We start from the raw sequence: 12866 nt of genomic DNA on the forward strand, positions 1-12866 counted from the left end.
TTTTCTTTGAAATTGAGACTAGCATAGGTCTGTTCTTCCCAGATTGGAAAGCTCTTGCTTTCATATTTGCTGTTTAAAAATGCTTCTGTGCCTTTTATTGTCGTCTCAAAATCTTTTCCATGGGTATCTAAGTGCTGTGATTTTTGACAAGCCTTGAAGAGTTCAGCTCTTCGGGACAATTTGTGAATTTGTGCTTGACACATAAGCGTAACACTGAAAGCTCCCCAGGCTTCTCTTTGAGCACTTAAGCTCCCCTAGGACCCTTACATAGTAGATCATCTGGAAATAAGTTTAAGAAGGGCACTAAAATTCCTCTGGCAAAAAAGTATTGGGCATCGGGCAGAAAAGCCAGGATTCTTGATTTCTGATAATTTATTTTGAAGCAAAACTTACAAGTTCCTCAAATATCCTACAGAAAAGAAATAGCTGCTTTAAGTACTGCCTTTCTTACTACCTTGACCAGCAGGAACATTTAAAAGTTATTTCAGCCCTCCTTGGCTTGATAAACAGGCAGAATCGAAGGCTTACCAAAAGCACTGCAAATAGTATATGTAAACACATCACCATTTTCTGCTGTGAATTGCTTTCAAAGGAGATTTCCAGTTAAAGTAGTCATTAAAAGAGACAAAGTAAATGTCTCCTGGATGAGCTTTGTTTATTTTTGAAGCATATGCTTCCTCAAAACTCTTTTGTCTTGTCAGAGCACTGGACTAGTTCACTCTTCAGTTGGTTAATCAGCATTACATGGTTTTGACCACCATAATTTCTCTCACAAGACTGTTATCCTGGTGAATGAGCGAAGATTTGTTTGTTTGTTTGTTTTAATGAATGGGGGTGTCAATGTATTACCCTGGATTATGTATGTGAGGATTTCCAGATGTGTAATCCCTGGCTGACAGCTGGTTCTTTACCCCTAGTGTTGGGGCATGTGGTGCACTGCACTGCACTTCCCTTGTTCAGGCAGCATCACGTTTCAGAAGCTGAAGTACGCTCTGAGGCTTAGGCTGCTCCAAATATTGCAGTGCCAGGATCAGCAGAAGAGCAATCCTAAGGTGAGGGAGCTGAAATAACGCAGCTATTCTCAGCATCATCAAATGTATTCTGGGGTCTCAATCTTTGGGACTTCAATGCTGTAGCAAAAGAGAGGAAGAAGCCTGCTGAGGAGAATATGCTTCACTGTCTTATTTTGCTGCTTCTGGCTCATCTGTTTGAAAGACAGGTGTTGCCTACTTCAACCTGATGTGAACGCTACCAGAAAGCCCCCAGTCTCCCAATAGCATTTATCAGTTTGATGTTTATTTGCGCTATTGTGGATCTGAGTGGAAAGTGCCTTAGTGAATCCACCAGCTTTAACTGCGTGTTTCTGGTGGCTAGCTGAAATCTCAGCAGGTAACCTGGGTGCGTTGTGGCTGTCAAGCTGACTTTCGGTTATGAAAACCCTACGCGAGCAGGACAGTGCCACCGTGTGGCACAGTGCTGGAGAGGGACTGGAGAAATAGCAGAGCACAGCCCTCGCTCCAGCCTGGCGGCAGTGTTCACTAGGAAAGAAGTAACAGAATACGTCTCATCTTTTTCTTTTTACAGGAGGATTTCATAGTGGTGTAGAGCTTTCAATAATTTCATTAAACCAATCCAATTTTGCTTTAAAACCAGCTTGCACAGTTAATAGGACAAGGGGAGAGCTTATCATGTTGCTTTTAATTGATGGACCTTTTCTTTTTGTTTCTTCTCTCCTCCCAGTATTGCAGAATGCTGTAGCACTCCATACTCACTGCTGGGCTTGGTCTTCACAGTCTCTTTTGTTGCTTTGGGGGTTCTGACTCTCTGCAAGTTCTACTTGCAGGGTTACCGAGCATTCATGAATGATCCTGCTATGAACAGGTAAGTGCCTCGTTGTGCCTTGGGTCTAAGAAGAAGCAGACAAAAAGGGATTCATATAGAAATACATGGGTTGTGTTGCAATTTTTTAACTTATGAACTCTTGGGTATCCTCGACAGGCTTTTTCTATGCCAGTCTGTGTATGCATTGGAAGGATTTGAGGTGAAAATACAGCTCATCACAGAGTTCTTGGGAGATGGTTCGTTTCTGTTCAAATTCAGGGCTGTTAGTTGGGATTTATAATTGCACAGTTTGATTGTCTTAGTGCTTTCATTTTCATGAGTCACTGGAAAATTTTCACATGCTTAGATAATAGAAACACTTCATATTTCCATTTCCTCATTTACCCTGTAGTCATGTGTGAAACATTACTAATCTATGAAGCTTAAAACACAGCATTGTATGGATTGCCTGTAAGTTACTATGGGAAATAGCCAAAATATAGAAACTGCCTTTTCTTAATGCTTGTCCCAACCTGTCTAATGTGAAATTGGGATCCTAGGTATGACACTACCTTCTCAGTTTTTCCAGCCCTTAACTCTATAGATAAAGTTCAGACCACGTGCAAAAGGTATTTTACATTTTGGATTCCAAGATGTGGAAGCAAAAATGGTATAAATCGGGGTTGCCTAGGAATAGTCTACATAAAAGCAGCCTTTGGGGAAGCATGCCGTTCTGGGGGATCTGTACTTTAACTGTGTCAAGTACTGGTGCTAAATTGTGGTCCTCGGAGGTATTAAATTCAGTCTGAGGTTCCAAGCCAAAAATAATTGGACAGCTGTATTTGGTACAGGTACAGAGAGAATAAACTGAAAAATGGCTAAGTTGCTGATTTGCCTAAACTGGGCACTGGGTGGGGTGTTGAGTCAAAAATGTTTCCCCAGGGCCAAAGGACAGGCAGGAGGGTCGTGATTCGGTGATAGAAGGTGGAGAGGGTCTTCACGGTGGTCTAGGAATGGGGCTGACTGGTGCCGAGGTGTAGACATAGCAGGGCTGCTTTGGGCTTGTGTAGGCAACACTGAGGCTGGTGAGTTCCTCCTCTTAAGACACAACCTGAGTCCTTAAAATGCTTTGTGCTGGGGCTGGAACTATGTCGTTGGGCTGGATGTAGCCCACATGCTGCTAGTCAGGAGCAGGATTATGAAATCTGTTCCCAACCCCCAACACTTAGCATTTCTGAAAACATTCCTTTCTGGCTAAAGCCTTAGCAGGGACATCAGTAAAAGCTAAAGCCAGTGACATTTGAAGGGTTGTGGCAGAAACACACAGCTTATTTCCTGGCGTTTCTAGATGTATTTTTGAACCAACGTTGACACCAGAAAGATGTGATTGTTTGTTCTTTTGACTGTGTTGCAGGGGAATGACTGAAGGAGTCACACTCCTGATCCTGGCTGTGCAGACAGGTTTGATTGAGCTCCAAGTTGTGCATCGGGCGTTCCTGCTCAGTATTATTCTGTTCATTGTGGTGGCATCCATACTTCAGTCCATGCTGGAAATTGCTGATCCCATTGTCTTGGCATTGGGAGCCTCAAGGGACAAGTAAGAGACTGGTTTCCTAAACTGAAAGTTACTCAATGCTGTTTTAGGAGGTGGTAAACTAGTAATTGATGGCCCAGTTTGGATTTTTAGTAGCTTGTAAGGCTACCCTGTCTTTTCCATATGCAGATTGCTAGTCTAAATTCTCTATTTTTTCCCTCTCTATCCTACTCCCTTAAAGGCACATGGTAATACTGTTCATCATGCTGTATGCCGGCAAACAGGGGTGACTTTGTTCACCTGCTCCTGTTCAGTCTGTGTCCCTCCAGCCTGTGCAAGACCGTGCTGTTCTGCAGCTGCTGGCTGCCCGCTCCGAGCATGACAGTGTTGCGTGGTTATTCTCCCTACCAAGAGTGTCAGTGCGCTGTGGTCTCAGTTAAGCAAATCCAGGACTCCAGTGCCTGTGCTTTCCCCACCCACGCTCCATTGTGTGGATTTGCAGAATGGTTTTGCTTAACCTCCCCTGCAGCTGGGTAGGTTTCCCTCTAATGCAGTGGTCTCAGACAGCTGTTGAGGATGGGAGGTTTCTAGGAGTGACCTTGTGTTAGATACTGTAAAACCTATTTTTTTGTGAGGCTGTGATCCCAAAATGATCGGGTTTACTGGCAGAAAGAAAGAGGTGGAAGGCTTGCATTAGTGCACCAGATGTTCTGATCACATGGGATTGTTGTTAAGTTTAATTTGTGTTTTGAAGAGCTGTATTGGTATCTGGTGTTCTTGTATTAATCTGTTTGTATCTTTGTTAATTGCTTGTGTCTTTTCCCTTTCTGTAACCTGTAAGTGAAGAAATAAAAGAGAAGGTTTATTTATGTGTAGAGAGTTTGTTTAGCTTAGAGACTACTTGTAGCCAGTGTGTTCTGCCTGCAGCAATGTTAACTTCAAATATAGTAACAGAGGGAAAGGGAGTAGAGCCAGGATATGAGCATCTGCCCAGTTTAAACAAGCAGTCTGTGGCGATAGTGAGTTTTAACGCTCTTCTGCCAAATCTCCCAGGCAGTTCTAAATCAACTAGGATGAGGATAAATTCCACTTCAGCTCTCCCTTTCTCCCTCACCCACAGACACAGAATTGCAGACCTCACGGTACTGTTCTGATGTTTCTTCAGACTGTATTCAATTAGCTAGTTTCTGCTGCTCTGCTGTCCCCCCAATACTTTTATCTTTTTCTGTACCTCATTTCCAGAGCTAAAATACAACCTGAGGAACATGTAGAGGTAGTATAGTAAATTACTGGAGATACTCTGAAAGCCTTCACAAATGGGTGGGTGTAAAAAGATTGATGGTGTGTTTAGGTTGGGGAGGAGATTAGGAAGAAGTAAATGATAGGAGCAGAGTAAGGACTGGCAGAGATGAATGTTCAAGTCCTGCTACATTTCTTCTTTGGTGATCCCTGAATTGAGGAATATACTTCTAAAGGCAGCAGGATTAAATCTGGTGATGAAAGGAAATACCTTTGCCCCATGCATATTAGCAAAAAGACGTAGAAGAGTTCTAAGTATATAATCTGGGAAAACTCTGTTTAAAAAGTACAAACAGTAACATGCATATTTAATAATTTTATTTTAATGGACTCTCATCTGAAACATTCAGTATCTCAGGTACTTAATTTGTCTAACCATGGATTTGACCCATTGTGGCAATTACTGTAGGTGAATTTTTGCCCGTAATCTTTGACTTTGTATTGAAAACAGCAAAGGTCAGATGAGAGGGAACTTTTCATACTGTATGTGTTGTAGGCATGCATGCTGGGAATGAGACTGTGCCCAAGTAAAATGGAAACTCCTTTGAACAAGTTAAAGCCTTGAGCAAGCATCTAACATGCCTACATCCAGCAGTCATCCTATTCTTCTTCTGACACTCAAATGTGACTTAAAAAATAAAAAACCTATTGTGTTGTTTGCAGGAGTCTGTGGAAGCACTTCCGAGCAGTCAGTCTCTGTTTGTTTTTACTCGTGTTCCCTGCGTACATGGCCTACATGATTTGTCAATTTTTCCACATGGATTTCTGGCTGTTGATCATTATCTCCAGCAGTATTCTAACCTCTCTTCAGGTAAGAATGTTAGCTAAGTGGTACCTGTGAAGACCTGCATTAACTGAGATCCTGTTACTCTAGGGGGGCGAAATACATGATGAGAAAAGAACAGGGATCATACAAGGGCTGAAGTACAAGATAAGATATAAAACCTCTTTCTTTATCCTGTATCTGAGGCTAAGGAGCTCCTAGGGGTGGGCTGAGAACAGAGGTGAATGGAAATCTCTTTCAAATTGTAAAGCTAGAAGGCTTTTGAGAGCATAACTATCATAGTAAAAAGGTTTTTTTTCCAGAGTACTCATGTATTGATTCTTAGCTATGGCTCTTTGAAAGCAATTAGATGTTCAAAATGCAGTAGTGTAATTACAGGATATGTTTTGTGCTATGATTATTTGTTACAACTTGTTTTTTATTATTACTAAATTTATAAAATTGCCCCTCATGATGTTCATCACTTTTGTTTAATCAACTCAGCTATGTTCTGGCCTCAGGAAAGTACAGAAGGGGAAGTACTTGGGAACAAGCTTAAATGCTTTGCAAGAAAGAATTACTTTTATTTGTCTTGAAGTTCAGCAACAGTTTTACTACTATGGGGCTTGCCTGCCTTCTGTCTGATTTGGGAGCGTTGTATGTACAGAGCTCGATGGACAATGCTGAATGACTTAAGCTCCAGCTCAGAACTGAATGCTCACAGCTTGTGGTCTTGCACTGTGTTACAGGTGCTTGGGACACTCTTCATTTATGTGTTGTTTATGGTGGAGGAGTTCAGAAAAGAACCAGTAGAAAATATGGATGATGTGATTTATTATGTAAATGGCACGTACCGGCTGCTGGAATTCCTCGTCGCTCTCTGTGTGGTAGCATACGGTGTCTCGGAAACGATCTTTGGTGAATGGACTGTGATGGGTTCTGTGATCATCTTCATTCACTCCTATTACAATGTGTGGTTGCGGGCCCAACTGGGATGGAAAAGTTTCCTTCTTCGCAGAGATGCTGTGAATAAGATAAAATCCCTGCCCGTTGCCACAAAAGAACAGCTGGAGGAACACAATGATATCTGTGCCATCTGCTACCAGGTAAGAATGGAAGTGTCCAAAAGATTGACTTGAATTGAAATACCTCTAGACTGTCAAGTTCAACCTGCAACTAGTAAAATAAGTTACTTCAATTCTGTTTAATGAGTAATATTGTGCTCACTAAGTTGCTTGCATTACCCAGTTTTCTGCTTTGGGTAAATTGATTTGGAGTGCTGTCATCGAGAGAGTTTTTATGAATAAAGAGAGAGCTCGGATGTGTTTAAACTTCCATTCTTTTTTTCTCCAGTTACACAACAAACTGTGTCCTTGAGCTTCTTTGAAACCCCTCGTATTTGGGTTGAGATGGTCTTAGTAGTAACAGCAAATGTGCCCGTTCTTCATTAGTGGAAGATTTTGTTACTGAAGGACAATGTGTACTCAGTAGCTGATTTGTTGTTATTCTGTAGAAGCAGCTCAGTCTCTACACACATTGCTACTTCCACTTCATGTGCAATGTCAATTTTATAACAGAAACCTAATTATCAAAAGGTTAAGGGTCTTCATAATATAAGCCAGCAGATGTAAGGACCTTTGAAATTAATGCTGAAAGTAATGTCTTTATCACACCTAGCTCCAAAGTCTTTCTCTTGGATCAAAATTGTAGTTATGTGTGACAGCAGAAGAACCACTCTGAGATTAGTAGTGTGCAGCTGGAGCGCAATTGGATTGACTCCATACTTGATGCAAGCTCTTTGAAGAGTAGAACTACCGGTGCCAGGTTGAATGACAGTGTTTGAAACTCCAGACAAGTAACATGTGGGTCTCAGCTGACAGAGTTAGGGTGTTACTTCATTTCTGGTTTGCTGTTGTTAGATGATGTATCTGTAAGTGTGCTGGTTCTGACTTGCACAATTGTTTCTTAAGCCACCTAATCCTGCAACTCTCATCCTACAAAAGCTTTTATTTAGGTGTAGTAATGCCTTATAAACAAAGCTTTTTGCCTAATTTCTAATCTCTGCAATATAAACAGACAGACCTGGCCTGTGTTTGAATTGTGTGTGTATTTGAACATGGAGGTTTGTTGGTATGAAGGAAGGAACATGCTCTTACTTGCCTGTGGACTGCTTCTGTCTCCTCTGTGGCTAGTGGACACATGAGATGTGGGGGGTGAGAGGAGAAGAATGGGATTACAAGTAATATGATCTTTCTTTTTTTGTGTGTGTCTTTCAGGATATGAAAACTGCTGTCATCACACCATGTAGCCATTTTTTTCACGCGGGTTGTCTTAAGAAATGGCTGTACGTGCAAGAAACCTGCCCTCTGTGCCACTGCCAACTTAAGAGTCCTTCACAGCTACCGGGACTGGGACCGGAGCCAGTTCAACAGCCAAACCCTAGTGCAGAGCAAAATACCAGACCTGGAGATGCAGCTGAACCCCCTGGTGTTGAACGTGACAGTGGGCCAAATCTGAAAGATGGCCCTAGCAAGAGGAACGGACAGGTTGCTGATGGACAGGACAGCCTGGAGGCCTCTGCTGAGACGGAGGGGTCTCAAAGTGTGGACAGTGACACAAGCCCGTGTGAGGCCAGCCAGGCAGCAGCTTGTGCTGCAGAACTAATCGCAGCCCCAGAGAGGTGCCCTGCTCAAGACCTGAGGGTTTGTGTCCAGCTCTAAGGTGACAAAGGATGACGCGGGAACAGACACATTTCAGAGATCCAAGTTTGACTCAGAAGACAACCTATCCTTCCACAGCTGTGAAAGAAGTTTAGCTATTAATGCTGGTCAAAATGTAATCTCCCATGCTGATTTTTGTGGGCTGCTTGGTAGTGGTAACTCCAGTGAGATGTAGTAGAAATGACTCCAGAAGCTCTCTGAACTGCAGGCACAGGAAGGATGTCTGGAAATAAATTGCAGTGAAAGAGTATTCAAGACGTAGGTGAGGGATAAGAGCAATAAGAGGTCTGTGAGAGCTTGTAGACAGACAGACAGAACGCTAGCTTTTGTTTTGGTCAGGAGGAAGGCATCGCGTACAGCCATGTCCCAGGGGACCTGAGAGGTGTTAAATGCAGTGAGTTGCTAGTCTCTGACTGAGGCGCAGCTTTAGTTACTGACAAATTTTTTATGGCACGTAAGCAAAAATCAAAGATACAACAGCAGTGATTGTACTAGAAGATGGAAGCACTCTTAATACGTCATGTGTATGCTTTGGGTGTTCTTGGTGGGGCAGTTGCATTTGAATTCATGTAATCTATAGTGACTCTTGACTTTTATGACGGAGTCTTCAATATTTTGATGTATATGAAACTTTTGCTAATAATGGGCACAGTCTGGGCTGCATGAAGTAAACTAGAGCTCTAATGAACACTTTGATCTTTGCTACCATGGGCAGGAGGAAAGTGGGATGAGTTTTAGGGCACGGATAGAAGCCTTGCAGTACTGTGCTGTGTAATGTTTAATTCTTGCAGCTGAATTAAAACAGTATTAAACTCTGGCGATATTTGCACTTTGGGAATGAGTACATTATTGTGTATGATCAGACTCCGCAAATGCCACTTTTAAAGCTGTTAATAGGTTTGCACCTTTTTTTCTTTGACAAGGACATGTCCATACTTAAATTTTTACATGCATCATGGCTTCAAGTAGAACTAGGGACTGGGGTGGGGAAATAGGTGGGAGTAGGGGGCAGGCAATTTTTTTATGTGAATTTTGATATGAAGAGAAATTAGTCACTTATTTATACGATAGGCTTGACTCAAGTGTTTTTCAAAGTCGGTATTCCTAATGTGAAATGTGATACTATTTTATTTTTAGTAGTAAATTTGGATGTAGACTGACAGACATAGCTGAATGTCTTAATAAATTACATTTGAAGATTTTTACACCTGGTTATGTGATTCTTGCACTGAAATTCCACAAAGTAAGTATGTGTTGGGAGGCTCTTCTGCAGTAGTAGCTCTCTATTTTCCCTGGAGATCAGTGAGACTTCTGATGCACACGCTCTCCCCCATTTTCATTTCAATGTGGTGTGTCCTGGTGGTACCTCCTGGCCTCCCTCTGGTCCTTGCCACCAGATCTTTGCTGGTACATACAGAACAATAGCAGAACACTGAGGTTTGCTCCTGGAGGCCCTGTGGGCTGCCTGCTGCTACTGAGCCCCAAGCAAAACCCAAACCTATTTCTTTCTCGCCTGACAGGATGGGAATAGCAGTTGCACCAGCCTTTGATTCTGTATCTTGGTTTTGTTTTCTTGCATGTTGATTGGAAATTTAGGTTTACCATGTGCTTCACTGATCCACGGAGCTTTTATTAAAAACAGCTGCATGTGTCTGGGGGGAAAAAAAATGGTGAGAAATTTTTTTCTTGAACTCTTTCACTCCTTTTAATCAGTGGTCTGGGTCCTGCTCTTCCGTGCCTGCATTTCTGTGGAACTGAATCTTTCTCAAAAAGGTGTTTTGTATGTGTCCAGGCTTTTAATCTACATAATTCAGGCTGTTTCCATTCTGGCCACGCTTAAAAGTCTGTGGAGGCAGGAAATGGGGAATTTCTGGGTGGCACTGTCACGGGTGCTCTTTAGTATTGTGGAACAAAGGCTTTCCCTCAATTCACAGAATGTGTTCTTGAAGGATACTCTGTTAAACCCTGCTTGCTGTCCCTAGGTGTGGAAAGATGATCCAAGATGTTCCTCACACCAGTGACAGGAAGATTTTGCTTTGTGTAAGATCACCTCACTTCCATGTTAGGGAGCAAGTGGTACCCCAAGTGATTGGGAACAGGAGATGAGAAGAGTGAATTTTCTTGTGAAATGAAGGCTGGAGGGGTTGTGACTGCTGTACACGTACCTTGGGGTGAATGCAAGGAAGGGAGGAGAGGAACTTGTGCTCATCTACAGTATTCACACGAGGTCAGTAGGGCAGAAGAGAATCACGGGGGTGATCAACTAGAGTTCGTTGCTATCCCACACAGTATGTCACATCATCACTTTAATAAATATAGGAAGTAGTGTTGAAAAAGTAACAAAAAAAAAAAAGGTTTGCCTTCACAGCTTATGCCGAGAAGCTGTTTCTCAGCCTGACTGATCTCTTGGCAATGAAGCTTTTAATTTCTACCTTAAATTATTCATAGCTAATTGGTAATGCAAAAGCTAGAGGAAAGGACTATGGATTTACACCGACGTCGGTAAGAGGTAAGCGTGCCTGGAGACTGCTCATTAAGAATGAACAGGCCCACGGCAGATTGAACAAATGGACTGTCTGCCAGGACTGCAGATCGGAAACGTGGATGGGAAGGAGCCTGCAGGACTAGGAAGGTATGTGCTGTCTTTTAGGAGAAAATGATGCTGTGAGATTCCCACTGGAGTGAACCAAAAGCAACTGTTCTGTGCTGGAGAAGGTGCTCAAAGATGTGGGGGCTCGGGCAATCTTAGCAGAGTTCTGCATCCTGGCAAGAGGGGCATGATGAGGGGAAACCACCTCTGATGCCCCTTTTTTGCTGTAGGAATGATACTTTTCAATAGGGAGAGGAGAGAAAGGAGGGGAGGCTGCTAGCTCGGAGAGTTCATAGGAACGGGACTTTTCTTGAGAGGTGGAAGTCACCTGCATTCGGTGCCAACACCATTACAGAGTTGTTGGTGAGAGCAAGCTGAGGTGGGGTGCGTACATTGCTGCAGGGTTCATGAGGCAGAGCTCTCTGGTCATTAAAATCTGCTGGACTAGAGAGTTGGGGAGTGAGTGTGTGTTCGTTTTTACTTTTTTTTTTTTTTTTTTTTTTTTCCCAAACTCAAAAATGTCGCCAAAACCACTTTCTGAAAAACAAGGGATGGCCAGCTCTAGAAGGAACTTAAAAATAAGCCTGCAAGGAATGGGGGTGGGTGGGAAATAAATACTGATAAGCCATGCAGGCTGTATCTTACGGGTCAGGAAGTTCATGGATGGAGCAAGAACTGCCAAAACTCATGCCAGGTTAGATCTTGCAGAAGAAATAAACTGTGTAACTCGAAGGGGAACAGGAGAAAAAGGGGGAAGGCTTCTGTGGGGGAGCAGGAAGGGAAGGAATGAAGTGAACCTTCTGTCTCGATGCTCTGTAGAGCATCTGGGTTGAATGCTCCTGACCTCTGAGCTTTGTCTGGTGCAGGCTCCCTCTTGGACACTGCTTGCTTTGAGTTGATTTTCTTTTTCTCTGCAGCTGTGCATGAGTAAATGGGAAAAAAATGTTTTTTGAGTGTTTATGATCACGATATAACTGTAGGCTGAGGCTTGAAGTCATTTTCATGTGGATTCCTTCTGACGGTGGTGTGATTGACGAACGCTTGGACTCAAAAAGATGCTTCCAGCTAGGTGATACAATGGGAACAGTTGGGAATTTTATGGCTGGTTGGTTTTTTGTTGGAAATGGGAGCACTGATCACGTGGTGGGATGGTGTGTGTCTAGTCAGCCCTACCGAGTATCCCAGCGCTGCTCAGTTACGGAGTCCATTGCTCTGGGCTCAGGGAAAGGTGAGATGACTCCATGAGAAGAGCAAACAAGTCTGGGCTAGAAGTTTGATTTTTGAAAGCCTTTGTGTGAATTGCATTGCTCTCGGCTCCCTTGGCTTTTGGCTATTTTCCTTCCATGTTCCTAGTGAAGCACTTCATTTTATGCCAAGGCAGAGAGTCTTGAAATGCACAAGGTTTTCCAGCATGGGAAAACCTCTTCATTCTGAGTCCCCTTCTTTCCTGATTAATTTTAAATTCAATTTCTAAGTTACCTCAATCCTTTTCCGTAAAATAGATCAGAGTTTGGGCTTAAACTATCTGAATGCTTGAGAACAAACTCTTAACATTTTTCCTAACTGGCAGGGACAGTTAAGGAGTTTGATTTCCATTGGTTCAAAATTCAAATTATAAAATAGAAAATACAAGAAAGTTGATATCGGTGTCTAAAAAAAAAAACAAACCACCAAAACATGCTTGGGAAGGAGAACTGGCTGTTTGAAGCATGTTATGTTGTTGAGAAGCCAGCTGGGTTCAGAATGAAAGTAACCAAATCAGAGCAAAACTGATGTTGCTGGATTTTGTTCGGGTCAGGAGAGCAAGCAGCGGGGAGCCCGCTTGGATTGAAGCAGGCGGGACGTCACAGCCCGGCGCGGTACTTGCTGCCTTGGAAGTTCTCAAGAAGGAGCGGTCCACGGAACGCTGCTGGTTTGTGCGGCTCTGAGGAGGATTGCAGAGGCAACTGGTGGGTTGATGCTGGCTTTTTTCTTCACTCCATGTTAAATTTGTATGAAGAGGCCTTTAAATAATTTTCCAGTCCTAGTTTTTGGTCTCTGCAGGCTCTGGAGCTGTTGCATATTAGCGCAGTCTGGCCTGTAAGGATGGCTCATTCTAAGTCTTGCCTGTGATGTCATCCCACGAAAACATTTGTGGGA

The 12866-nt window shown here is 42.9% G+C and overlaps 1 protein-coding gene across 1 annotated transcript in view; it reads left to right on the forward strand.

Moving 5' to 3' along the window:
- RNF145 (ring finger protein 145) overlaps window positions 1-9279 on the forward strand; it is a 45320-nt gene extending 36041 nt beyond the window's left edge. The window contains exons 7-11 of the mRNA XM_009634700.2: window positions 1741-1881; window positions 3236-3418; window positions 5318-5465; window positions 6167-6523; window positions 7694-9279. Of these exons, the coding sequence (XP_009632995.2) occupies window positions 1741-1881; window positions 3236-3418; window positions 5318-5465; window positions 6167-6523; window positions 7694-8137 (1273 nt within the window). The 3' untranslated portion in view covers window positions 8138-9279. The remainder of the gene's footprint in view (window positions 1-1740; window positions 1882-3235; window positions 3419-5317; window positions 5466-6166; window positions 6524-7693) is intronic.
- The last annotated feature ends 3587 nt before the right edge of the window (window positions 9280-12866 follow it).

The sequence above is a fragment of the Egretta garzetta genome, unplaced genomic scaffold (assembly GCF_000687185.1).
Source record: "Egretta garzetta isolate BGI_Z169 unplaced genomic scaffold, ASM68718v1 scaffold612, whole genome shotgun sequence".
Classification (NCBI taxonomy): domain Eukaryota; kingdom Metazoa; phylum Chordata; class Aves; order Pelecaniformes; family Ardeidae; genus Egretta; species Egretta garzetta.